At 38.3% G+C, this 13834-nt stretch overlaps 1 protein-coding gene across 3 annotated transcripts in view; it reads right to left on the reverse strand.

Moving 5' to 3' along the window:
* Positions 1–3394: 3394 nt before the first annotated feature.
* The window catches only part of NTRK2 (neurotrophic receptor tyrosine kinase 2), a 204582-nt gene continuing 194142 nt past the window's right edge, over positions 3395–13834 (reverse strand). For 2 of the 3 annotated variants that reach the window (XM_054053741.1, XM_054053742.1), the window contains 2 exons: positions 9520–9678; positions 3395–8743 (listed from right to left, as the gene is read on the reverse strand). In XM_054053741.1, coding sequence (XP_053909716.1) covers positions 8558–8743; positions 9520–9678 — 345 coding nt within the window. In that variant the 3' untranslated portion in view covers positions 3395–8557. The remainder of the gene's footprint in view (positions 8744–9519; positions 9679–13834) is intronic. The other variant, XM_009561637.2, reaches the window with a different exon arrangement.

Raw genomic sequence — 13834 nt, forward strand, 5'->3', positions numbered from 1 at the left:
CTACAATGGCCTGGGCAGTATCAGAGCACAGAAATTAAAGGACACTTACAGGCATGAAAACCAACTGACATAGAATCATCTGCTTCAAGGGCAAAGCTGACCACCTCTGCCAAATTTTAAGTCTCTGCCTTGGTAATGTATGCTGGGGAAGAAAAAATTTTCAGTTTAAATGTTATCCAGGACCACGGCTGGTAGCAGTGCCTAGAAGAGTATGCAGAAACGTGCTCTAGAAACGAGATGATTTTACCTCTGATCAGGTATCACAAACAAGTTGTAAATTGTTTTCAGACTGTGAACAAGAAGGTGTTGAATGCCTTGTAACTCTCGTTGCAGCCCCAACCATCCAGAGGAGGAGTGGAGTTACACCACGCAGAGGCCTGCCCTGGAAGTTACCTGTATCAATATTCCCATTCTCAGTGATCATAATTACCAGTAAATTACTTATTCATTTCCAACAGTTTTCTAACTGGGCTAGCTAGCAAACTTATATTAATGGATATCAGCGCTCGCTCTGCCCATGCTGTGATACACAGAACAGCAGTATCAGTTTTTATGCATTTAAATGTTTTGAGAAAAAAAAAATGCAACTTTCCATGAGACTAGCATCATTGTATCATAAAAAAGACACAGCTATGCCTAGAAACATCTTTTTTGTATTGGAAGTCCTCAAAATATGTGTACTTTGTCAAGTGCCTGTTTTATTTGTCTTTAAGCTCAGACACAGGGACAGCAAGGATTTCTGTCCAATATTTACATCACATTTTAAATAAGAGTTTGCTCACTCACTGTCTGATCCACCTCTTCTTACCTTGCATACCATTTAATACAGAATCCAGACAGAAAGAACATAAGCTCTTCTGTTCTGAGCAGCCTTATCAATACCAGCTCTAGACTGAGTTTTGTCTCAAATTGTGACAATTTGTAACAGTACTTTTTTTTGCATGATGTAACTATCAGCTCAAGAAAGTGAAGCAATGATTTTCATACATCTCGCTTGTTCTGCTTACAGTCTTCTTTATTAGCATTCTTCATTGCATTGCTGAAAAAATCTTCAACTCTCAAAATGTAGGATTTGCTGAAGGAAGTCTATGTGTGTTGTGCAGACCAAACCATCCTCAATATGCCAAAGTACAGGGCTCCTCGGATAGAACTGAGTTAGGTGATTCTTTAGGTAGTTATTCAAATATTTTTCTTTCTCATATGAAGACTTGCATATCATAACCTATGGTTTATGATAAGTATTAATATATTGCTTTGGTAAGCCAGGCTGTAAGCTGGTTTAGTAAGGTCTGCCTGACTCTGTCATAATGACATTCAAGATTTTTTTGTTTGCCCTTTCTAGGGTCATCATGCTTCTGTGTAAGAAAATTTTCTCACTGATTTAAAAATAAATCATTATACCCATTAAAAAATGCTAGTGGGAGTAATCAATAGGACGGTGAACAACTTTTAAAATAAAAGTTATCAAGATGATTGATTTTCCAGTTATATGAAGAAGTTAGCACAAATATGTCAATATTAAATTAATTGCAGAAGTTTGTAGATCCTTAGTAGAAGTAGGTGCAGGACTTGTGTTACATATTCCCTGTTGGCCTGTTACTTATTTCACAACTCTGGGTGGATTTTATGCAGAAGGCAGATGCAGGATGAGCTGACAGGTCAGTGAGGCTATGTAAGGCTGCTGCTGAGCAGCAGACAGGAGGGTGCTCAGCTGGTTGAACATCTTGTGTCAAAATCTAGAGGCCATAAACAAGCTACTGAGTCTGGCATGTTTTGGAGCATCAGGGAGTTCGTTAAGCTCATTAAAGTATTTTCTGCAAACTGCCTAGTACATCTTAAACTAACACCTTTACCCTTACAGCTGCAGTGTACAAAGGCAAAAAAACCATCACCAGTCATGACTTTTACGTTGAGCCTCTGCTCTGTGGCATTATGCGCACTGTGGGGCCACATGCGCCGAGGTAGGAAGGACAAAAAAACAGAAAATCACCCTTCCTGCCCCCATCAGAGGTGAGCAAGGGTATAAATGTATCAACATCTCCTACCTGCCCCATCCCAGCGGTCCATCTAGGAATACTGGGATGAGCTATGGGACACTGTGGGTAAGCGGGAGGGCTGCTGGAGAGAGGTAGTTCCAACTGTATTCTTGAAAGGGCTGGGCTGCAGAGGACAGGAAGAACTATCTTGACTGTTGAAATGCTGCAAAAATAGGGTTTACTCCTGAGGCTGTCCATGTGCCCTGCTGGCTCATCTGTCTTCGTGTCTCGGGATGCACAGTAGCCATGAGGATTGGCAACGTCCAGTCCTGCTGCTGCTATGTACCAGTCTTAGAAATCCTTGGGAACAGGAAATGGTGGAGAGGGTGTGTGGGGTGTTGGGTTGGTGCTGCTGGGACTGCAGGGTAATGCTTATACAGGCTCAACACTAGGAGTTTCCGCAGGTTTCACTGTTGCCAAACAACTCTTCATTTCAATGAATTGTCTGCAGTGAGGGGTTTCATTTCAGGATGGCAACACAACCCATCAAGTCTGGAAGGCATCCAGACTTTACCATAAAAGGAGTTCCAAGTCACTGGATGAACATGAACTGCCAACAAATCTTTTGTTTTTACTGCCGTTCAAGGATATTTTCACAGATTTAGACCAACTTTATCCTGAGGCTTCTTCTTAGTAGATTATTTTTGTTTGACCTTTTGAATGCTTGTAGCCAGCTCATCCAATCTCAAAGAGGTCTCTTGGCAGAGCAGAGCAGATGCAGTCACAAAGTGGCTCTCATATTGTTTTACTCTAAACTTGAAGGGCTTGTTTTAGATCAATAGCTTGTAAAGGGACCTTTAATCAAGCAGCTGAACCTTCCTTTGGATGTCAAAGCACTCTGCATTCTGAATCTTAATTATGTTCTTCAAGGACTTGGATTTAACGCTGTATTTGTTCACAATATATTCATTCAAGACTGACATGAGTGAAAGAACAAACTAAATTTTTAACAGGGCTATGGTTTGAGAGACACTTAGCCAAAAGACAGAAAATCTCTGAAGGCCAGTTTGTGCTAAATGATAAACAAGTATTTGCTAAGCCAGCTACCTAAGCAAACAGGCACTCAAATAGGATCTTCATTTGGAAAACAAAAAAATTTTAAAAAGCATTTGTCAGCATATTCAGATTTGATATTCCTTTTCCCTGTCACTATGGGTCTCCTCTATCTATATTCAACTATGAGTTTAGCAACCTATTTAACTTAGTGCAAACATGTAAAGTTTGTAAGCATACCAAACTGTTCCTTAGTTTCATTTTTTTCAAAAAGAATGGAGGTAAACAAAGGCATTCAAACAAAAGAAAATAGCACAAAACACTTCATGAAATGTTTATGTTTTTTAAAGTAATCATTTTATCTTTCTTTTGGATGACATTGTTTATTGTAAGACATCATTTTTATTAAATACACTGTAATACAGGACTTTCCATGTCAGGTCGAGAGAAGCTGGTCACATGATTCACAAACAAAACTTTTAACACTGATACCTAGGCATCACTTTGAAATCAGCCAAGATGCAATGAAAGTTTTAAAGCTATGATTTGTTATAACAAACTGCAAAACAAGAACCACTAAATATTTCCACGGAGACATCACATCAAAAAAAAAATTAAAAAAAAAAAATAAAAAAAAATAAATAAAAAGAAAGCAGAAAGATAGCTCTACACACCAGGTCACAGTTTGGTGACAATATAGAGATTTATATGTAGATATCTTCCTCTTTATCATAAATGACAAAGAGAGTGATATCTAGAAATATATATACATAAAGTATAGGTATAGGAGAGCAGGGCTGGGACAAATATTTCATAATTGATTCTCTCTCTATTGGTGATTCAATTAAACATCAATGTTGAATTAAATTACTTGTATATAAAACATTCTTAGCTGCTTCTCTTTAAATTACAGAAAGATAAATATAAGCTGCAAGACATAGTCCTCCTGAAAGATTCATTTGACCTATGTTTTCTCACATATTCCAATCAAAAGGCCTCACTACTAGCAGCTTCTATTATCTTTGCCCAAAGTATTCAGTGTTTATGAAATACCAGACGGTCATCACTCAGAACCTTCTACAAGCAAACAAAAAACCCCCACAGACCTGGTCTAGAATGCATAGACGGTAAAATAACACACCCATCTTTTCCCATTTCTTCTCCTGAGACATATGTTTTAAAGATGGCAAAATAGTCACTTGGTTGCTATTGTGAAATTCACAGTGTTTTCCCTGCAACATGTAGACTTTTTTTTTTTTTGCGTCGTATTTGTGATGAATGTAGCACACCCTCCTGCCCACCCAAACAAGGTGTTTTAACTAAGGCTCTAAAGGACCTCGTGTTTAAAAGCAGCAGTGGTGCATCCCAGCCCTCACAACAAGAAAATACAACTTCCTGTGCTATCAAAACCTTCATCTTTGATTAGAAACCCTGATCAATTCCCCAGCCCCATTCCACTCCCCTCCCTCACATTGTATAGAAGTATTTGAAATTCAGTTACAGGCTGCAATAACGCAGACACAGACTTGTTCTAACACATGTGCATTGTACCTTAGTCATCCAGTGACCTGACCATTTTATTGGGTTATTTAATTTCTTTTTAAAGTGTTTTGTAAAAGTCTACATCAACCACAACAAAAACAATCTCTCAGAAAGGTTGGGAGTTGTACAGGAAAAAAAGGAAGAGAGGAAGAGAGAAAGGAAGAGAAAAGAAGAAAGAAAGAAAGAAAGAAAGAATGGGAAAAGGAAATAAAGGAAAAGAGAAAGAAGGAAGATGATAAATAAATAGCAAGAAAGGATGAAAAAGGAAGAAAAAGTAGGCAGTACTTATTAAAGTGTAGACAATATGTAGGTATATTTTTTACAAATCAAAATGAAGTCTTAAGAATGGCACACTCCATCATGCATCATGGGGCGCTGTTGCTTTACAAGTATCTGTCCTACATGGCCAGTTGCGAGTTCTTAAGATCTACTGAGAGTGAAGGACAGACTGTGGCAAATGCTATTATTACTGTGAATTTTAGCATTCTCATTGTCCTACTAGTTGTGCTGCAGTTCAAATAGTTCAGCTCATTCTTGGAATTATTTTGTTACTGTGGATGAGTATAAAATGCTAATGGAGCAGCACTGTTAATCTAGGACAATAAAACAACAACAGTACAAACTCAGATATGACAGTAAAACAAATTCTGCTTTCTGAGCTTGGAAGTTCGTCTGTTCATTTCTTTCTCAGAAATCAACAAGTGAGATGGGAAAGGAAGAAATGTTTTTATGCAATTATCTAGGGGAAAAAAAGTGCTTGTTCTTATATATCTGACACTCTAGCACTGCCTCTGCTGCACACCAGTTAAAAACTTGAATCTTAAAAACAGAAAAAGAAATATCAAAAGAAAAAAAAATAATTTGTTTACTCAGCAGACTTTATCAATTTATTAATAGCACTCTAATCATCATTTGTAATAACATAGGTGTATGTAAATGTATACATATACACACAGCCCATACATAATGTGCATGCATGTCTGCACATATATAAATTAAATAAAACAGACATAGGCATACATGTATATGCTATGTGTGTATATATATATATGCCACATACAAACACACATATATAATATATATTTATGATCAGTTCATAGCACAGTCCAGAAAGACTTTTTAAACGAGCCTGATTGTCATATTTACTCAGTGTACACGACTTAGGTGACAGTGCAAGCATGACGAATATGCACATATACTCACCCTTCATTGTGATTTGAACATGTTTCTTCTTCTTTGCTCATTCTGCTACACTTATCCACCTTTCCAAGAACAAATGCAAACTATGTATAGCTACAGTTTATAGCTAGTCTACTGTGATTATACATTTTATGCACTATCAAGAACATTAATGATATAGGTCAAGGTTATCCATAAGGGTGGCTCTGTAGAACATTTGGTCCTTTAGAAGTTTAACATACTGCTATGTTATTGCACAATGCATTGTAACACTACTTATTCTTTGAAATGACACTACTAGTCTCACTAGTAAATGAAAAATGAGATGCCACTAAGTACATTTTCAGGGGGTTGTGGTTATTTTTGGTATACATTCTTTCAGTTCTTGCAAAACCCACCTGTTCACTTTCAGGCTGGAGCCTGTTTCCAACAGAAGAAGCATCTCAGATGCCTTTTTCTTCAGCTTATAAGAAATTAAGACAGAATACAGCAGGTAGAAACCTAGTACCCCCTCCACCACCTGCAGCCTCCTCCCGTTGCACAGTAAGAGCAGACTCTGATAACTTCCTTTTCCACCACTGTTATTTTGAAAATAAATTTCAAATTCCTTTAAAACACAACATTCAGATTCTCAAGAGAATGGGTTTCACTGGATGCTCAGTCTTTACCTAGCTTTCTATGTGAACTTCCAAGACAGTCTAGATAAAATCTTAAGGCCCATTTTGCAGGAATCTTCCTCTGGCTTTTCATGTGTTTCCAGTTCAACAGTGGTTAAGAAATAACATCTGGTTTATTAAAGAAATACTGAGTATGGCTTTATAGTTACACTGTCATGTTTATTTGTAATGCTGCCTTTTCAATGACATTGAGAAGGGTAAAACTTCATCACTGTCCAGTGAACTGCTTTCTTCAGAAAATGTTCAGAATCTTTATGAGCTAGCTCTAAAAGCTTCTGAAGGAAAAACCTAAAGTGCCTCAATAAATAATATATGCGAGCAAATTATATATTAAATGTGCTATGGGAACACTTACAAAAATAAAATGCTTAATTTATTAAATAAAATATCCCCATTACGAAGATGAAGGACTACCTTGATCTGGCTCATATCAATAAGAAATAACAAAAAGCGAAAACAGAAAGATCACTTTTTTGCAGTTAACGCCCCCTCACAGAGGGAGGCAAAAGTCTTGAGGAACAGGTAAGGTAGGTTTTCATTTGTAAGAATTCATATTAAAAATAATCCTAACTCTAAATTTGAAACTGCCGACTTCTGGTTTGAAAAATAACAAGTATCCCCATGCAGCTGTCATCAACACAGTGGCCATGCAAATGTTGTACACATACAATGCCAATCCAACCAAATATAAATTATTTAAGAAAGACTGGATGTTCGTAATGACAGCACTAGTACCAATACAAACATGGTGCTGAGCTCAAGGTCTTTGCACTCTGAATAGTAAGCCATAACCTCAGAGTAATTTGTTTTCTCTAGAGATCTTTATCCCCTGCCATGGCTCAAACATAATCAGTGATCTCTGTACATTAGATTATTCATGTTATATCAGCCTATTGTTTCTGTAACATTGTAAAGGCATTTTAACATGGCTAATGTCCTCCATTAGCCCCTTCTAATGAAATATAAGTTATATTGTTATGAGTTCGCTATGCCTACTAGGGTGTACTACAACATGAGTGATAGTTTCTTCACAAAGGGCATTAATCGACAAAGACCATGCACAGTTTTGCTTGCACGGTTTAGAAAAAAGAAAAAGGACTGAGGAAGGAAGGAATATACTGCTCGACAAGCACAGTATAAGATATGCCTGCCCCAGCATCTATAGCTTGTCCTATCTTATCAAAAGCCTTAGTTTCAACATGTGATCCTGAAATTAATACTGTACATTAATAAGCCTAGCTTCAGCCTGTATCAAAAAAGACTATCCGGAGAACATTATTATACCAGTGGCATGACAACACCCTACCAGAAGACAAAATAAGGGCATGTGTTTAGTTTATCGTCTTGTAAGGTAAGTGTGTGCAGTGCAGGCAGCATCTTTTTCCCTTTACGTGTATCCGGCAATGAAAGGTGCTGGCAAAGCACCTCCTTGAACAGTCTCTTTAGTCCTCAGAAAGACTCTTCAGGGAAAGTGCTAAACACCCTCTTGCCTTCCATGAAATCATTTCAGTGTTTTTTGTGGGGTTGGATGCCATCTGATGCCCTAGTTCCTCCAGACAGTGTATCACACAAGACTGTCTTCTTTCCATCTGGCTTTATCTCTGCAAGGAATATGCTTCATGTAGAGAACATCAGTCTTCTTTTTCCAACCACATGCTGAAGCACAAAAATTGAGGTGAATCCACAGAAACTCCCAGTAGCTGTACAGCAGAAATCATGAAGTTCGAGTCAAATGTGTATTTCCCTTTTTTTCATCCACATCAAAGGCATGAATACAACAAGGCATTGTTAGTTGTGGTGGGCAAACTGAAGAGTTCGCTGATATAACAGATCAGGTTTTTAAGGCCTTTGTCTATGCAGAGTTACAATAATGCAGAAGCCAAATTGATTAGAAAGAGAGGAGAGAAGAAAAAAATGAAAGAAACTGAAAGAGAGAGAGGACATATGTCTCAGTGATGTCTAAAAAGTCAATACTGTGTCTACAGATGGAGAAGTGCACATTGCTTGCCCTTTGAAAGCTTCTCCGCAACTTTGTCATTAATGCTGTCAGAGTTAAGAACACATTTTAATGGAGTTCAGCGGCAGTTGAACACATTCATTCCCGCAGCCCATAAGAAGAAATGCTAGACTTTAGCCTAAAATATCCAAGTAGACCGGAGATGCCTTGGCCAAGTTCTGGAGAAGGGAATGGATTTCTTTGATGTTGAGCCTCATGTGAGGCTCCCGCTGCCAACAGCCAAGCATCAAGTCATACACTTCCTTGGGGCATGTGCGAGGTCGCTGCAGGACTCGGCCCTGAGTGATGCACTCAATCACCTACAAGAAACCAAAACGAAAGGATCAGCATAACTCTGTCAACTATGTGGGGGGTCATCCAGAGAAGAGTTAACTGCTAATTGCCTCACTGCTGACAGTTACCCAGGCAACTCTGTCAAGGGCTGTGTTTCTACATAATTACGCATGAGCAGCAGGATGCAATGTGGAAAAATCACTGTCATATAAGCTGTCAAGGAACAATAACTTAAGCAATGTTAAGTTCACCCACACTGCCCCTTCCACTCATGAGGGAATGACGGCCAGGAAGTGATCCCACACCTCCGCTCTCTATTCATCTATCAATCTCACTCCATCTCAGAAGGAGGCTAAGTTTTCCGTCTGCTCACGAGGGCATCAGTGCCTCTGCCTCCCTCCCTTCTTAAACTTATGAGCTTCACTGTGGCTATTCTCTGAAGGGGGTTACTTGTTATTGCCTGGAGATGAAGAGATGTTCAGATTCCTTCAATCTATTCATGAGTGATTTTGGATAACCACTCTGCAACAATGACATGTACGATACAGAACTGAAATCACCCAAAGCCTGCTCAAAAGATAGCTAAGCTACTTTTCATTGCCTCATGGTGTTTCTCAACCCCAAAGCAGACTTCTTCCTACTCAAAGTAAAAAACTACATTCAAACTATTATAAATCTGCTTGGATAACTTTCATCCACCCTAGGAAGAAAAGGGTGAGAAGGAAGAAATTCTCCAGAGAAGTTATACCAACAGTTAATGTGCCAGACTTTCCGGTACAGTTTGAGTATGTATTATACACACCTCATTGTTTGAGAGCTGATACCACGGCTGTTTGCCATAGGTAAAGATTTCCCACAGTACAACCCCCAGGCTCCAGACATCACTTTCTGTGGTGAACTTCCTGTACATGATACTCTCTGGAGGCATCCAACGAATGGGCAGCATGGTGTGACCCCCAACCTGAGAAAAACAAAAGAAAGTGTCAGAAATAATTCCTGCAGATTCACACAATGTAAAGTACCAAGATGTTAACATGGAGAATCCATGGTTTCTTTTTTTTTCCATCTGATACCATTCACATTGAGGAGTTTTTAAGAATTAGAGATACATATATTCCAAACTCCTCTGCCCCCAGCAACAACCATTAACTCAATCATTTTCTCAACAGAATCTCCAAAGATATTGTTTCTGAAGTGCAAATTAATCTTTAACATTTACTTGGCACACCCTACTCAAGGAACAGGAAGCTCTATAAAATTATTAATTAACTTAACCTACCAACCGACTTCAAATTAGGCCAGTTTTACCCTCCGTTTTAACAGCCAGGAAACTACAAAAGATTAATGAAATGAAATCCACACTGATGATTCTCCTAGAAACTCAGTGCTATCAACTGAAATCCACGAAAATATCATGATCTGACTGCATGACACCCTAGGATCAGGATCTGTACAATTTAACATCTTAATTTTGAGTCAATTAAACCATTGCTGTTTCTGCTGCTAATTTCCGAAGTTAATGCATCAAATTATATTGATAATTGTTCCACTTTGTTCCACCCAGTCCTACACAGCTTTAAAAACAAATTTGGTCCTCTGAGTATAGTCTTGTGATACTAAAAAACTTCTAAGATATGGAGACCTATCCCAAATCAACTGATATGGAATGGGAACTTTCACTGAATGAATGCCTTTCTGAAAGTCTCTTAGAACATTTTTCGTTCTCCCCAAAATGCTATACTTCCCTAAAATTAGGTTTCTAAAAACAATCTCTTATTTCCAGTTTCTAAAAATTTATTGTTCCTGGTATGTCCCATTCTGACACAATCACATCAACAAAGAAATCCTTCCAAGTACTTTTAAAATAGTGTAACTGATGAGATACTGTGGTAGAGATGTAGAGATATTCTGATTAGTTCTGCACTAAGACAACTGTAAATATTTCCGGGCAATTTTAAAAATAATTTAAAAAAAACCTTTTTGAAGAACGTCTAACTTTTTATTACCTCTCATTTTCCCATTTGAAAAATGTATTTAGTTATGAAACCACATTTGCACCTTCAAGATTCTGTCAATTCAAAATCTGGTTTCTCCTTGTAGGACTTAAAATTTGTTGTTATAAAGAAATGCTCTCCTTGTTCTCATGCTGGAAAACCCAGCTGAAGTTCAATCAGGGTGCACATTATTTCTAAATCACTCAGAACATCTATTTCCAGCTATTTGTCAGTAATTCAGCATCAGCGCAGCATACCAAAAACAGAGCTATTCCATAATACCAGAAAGTCATGATGTAGTTTTCACAGACTTGGTCTATTAGTAGGCTCTTCTTCCCCTCTCCCTACATGACATATCATGTGAGAGATGGAGGAATATATTTTGTCAGGATGCCAAATGAAAGGCAGTGCTCCTGAGTTCAGTTCCTGGCCACACTGTGAATTTGTTTCTGACTCAACCCAGGCTGCTGTGCACAGGTTTCAGAGCCATTCAAAAGGAGTCCCAATTCCTACGGCTTTCTGCCTAACTTAAAAACATATATGTGAGCACTCCATTGACAGACAATGGGTTTCTTAGCACTTTGCTCAATTTAGCCCATTTATCTCTGTGTTGCTGTTTACCCCTTTGGCAAGAAGACTGGCTGTAAGGCTCTGCGCATCAGTATTTTTAATAATCTTCAACTGAGAAGACACTATGTGGACAGCTTGAAGTAACACACCAACATGCTCAGATGCAAACAAAGTTTCAGTTTCTCACTTTATCATTACCTAAACTGACACAACAACCAAACAGTTCCCAATCCCTACTTTTACCCCATCTTAAGAGGCATTTTCATTAGAAAGTCAGAAAAGTTAGTCCCTTAGAAACATGCAGCCACATACACCCAGACAGAGGGCAAGTGCCATTAAAAGATGGTTAGTGATAAGAAGCTTTTGGTCTCATCAAATATTAAAATGGCTCTTAGATCTGTTCATCATATAGCCTCTGCTACTGGTTCTTTTCAGCAATTTCTTTGACTCGATCCTTAAAAATTAATGAAAGCTATAAACAATAAAATATGTCTCTGTTTTTTCTTATTTGTCACATCTTACATCAAGAGAATTTGAAAAAACAATTAAAAAAAAAAAAAAAGAAAAAGCATTCTCCAAATCTTCTTTTCCCATGGTTCCCTTCTACAGAACCACAATGTATTTGCGGTAGGACTCTATGCTGAATTTCCAATGTCAATCAGTAAAATGAATGACACACCTCTAGAGTGATGGTGATAAACAGCCACCAAACGATGCCTCTGCAATGAACTGATCTGTAACATCACTAGCCGTCTCTCTTCGCAGTCATAGCAAGACTGACTCAGAAGTATTGACATGCAGAATTCAATTTACAGATAAGTGCAAGCCACAGGGATCTTTGTTCTTCTTTGCACACAAACTTGCCTGGAGCTGTGTCCATTTCTGTCCCTGAGGGCAGAAGACTCCACTGAGCAGAGTATTTGCCCAGGACTGAGAAGTCCTGCGGTATCTCTATCTCTGTCATTGAGAATATCAATTTTAGCCAAAGTTATTTCCAACGCCTCAGCATGTTTGTGAAGATAATATTTAATGCCTTGCAAAGTATCAATAAACTTCTTATAAAGGTTGGTCTTCTTGACAGATGGCATTGCAATGAAGACAGAATATCTGTGCAACGCAGCATCACCTCTGGCAGGCTGGGCATCTACCCCAAGTCCAAGTGTGATTTCAGTTTCAACTCAGATTTCAGGTCAGCCACATCAAAAGCACAGGTCAGGGCCTGGCCAAACATACTTTTGCTAAACGCACATTTCCTTCTCTATAAATGATGCGTGGTTACTGAGTCAACACCCACTCAGCTCAGAAAAGCATTAAGGGCTATGTTAGGTGTATGTTTAAAATGAGAGCTTTCTTGAATTGAAGCCTGGAACACTTTGCAGGATGGCTGAAACAAATTGCCTGTCAGTTGTGAGGTTCTTTGGATCTTTATTGGACTGTTGAGTCCAAGTACCTACAGTTCATAATAGCAGTGAAGAGAGGTGGAGTGCCCTTTTGCTGTTGTTGCCAAACTCTCAGAAATCCTAAGGACCAGTAAAGGAAAACATGACTACACTGAACAAACTTCAAAAGTGCTGAGTGCTTCGGGTGACTTCTGCATATGCTTTAAGAAGAAACACGAGTATTACACAGCTCTCGGATATCATAAGCACTCATGAAGTCCCTGCTATGCACACTGTAATTGCAGTGATGCTTGATAAACATAATTTTAAAATGGTTGTGTACTAAGCAGACTACAGTTGCAGGTAAATATTGTAACACCTTAATATTCAGTCTAACTAAGGTTATGACAGGTTTTAAAGCATTACAGTTTTAACTTAATATGCTACCACTTTAAAATACATACTGTACCTGTAAAAATGCTGCAAAAACGACCTTTTTATGGATACAAATTAGGGTACATTTTCTTGATGTTTATCTGAAAGCAGCTGCATTAGGAATGTTTCATTTTTATTTAGATCTGCACTTCTAAGATCCTTCCTGGGTCTTAAGTACTTGCATCCAAATGTCAGTCTACAAAAGCAAGTACTGCCTAGCCTAGCCATATCCTTCTGTTACATTCACTATTTGCTTTTATTAGCAATATTGGGCTAAAATCTAAACCAGAAAGCCCAGTGAATTGTCTTCTGCAATATGCATACTATCCACAAGGAGGAGATTGCTATACTAGAACACTCAAGTATGTTCTCCAAAGAAGCACTTCCAAGGGGAAACGGCCACACTGTTCCACATATGAAATGTCACACTTTCAACAATACATTGTCATTCCACTTGTCACCTCTTTCAGCACTCATCTTTCAAATGAATTTAGCACTTTGAAAGGTTCCAGATAAGCTGACCCTGCACACTGCTCTCATCTATTTGCAAATGTCAAGCTTCATGGATTGCTGCAGAAGCACCAAGTCTTAGCCTTGAAGCAGGGCATCTAATTCCAGAATTTGCTGAAGTTTGTTCACTGGCACTACAAAATTGTGAAGTGTCAAAATTGCAGAAATGTCATTTTTTTAGAAGGAAAGCAGGCCTGTAATATGGAATTCTGTGGAAGCTGATTTTTGT

This window comes from Cuculus canorus, chromosome Z (assembly GCF_017976375.1).
Source record: "Cuculus canorus isolate bCucCan1 chromosome Z, bCucCan1.pri, whole genome shotgun sequence".
Lineage (NCBI taxonomy): Eukaryota > Metazoa > Chordata > Aves > Cuculiformes > Cuculidae > Cuculus > Cuculus canorus.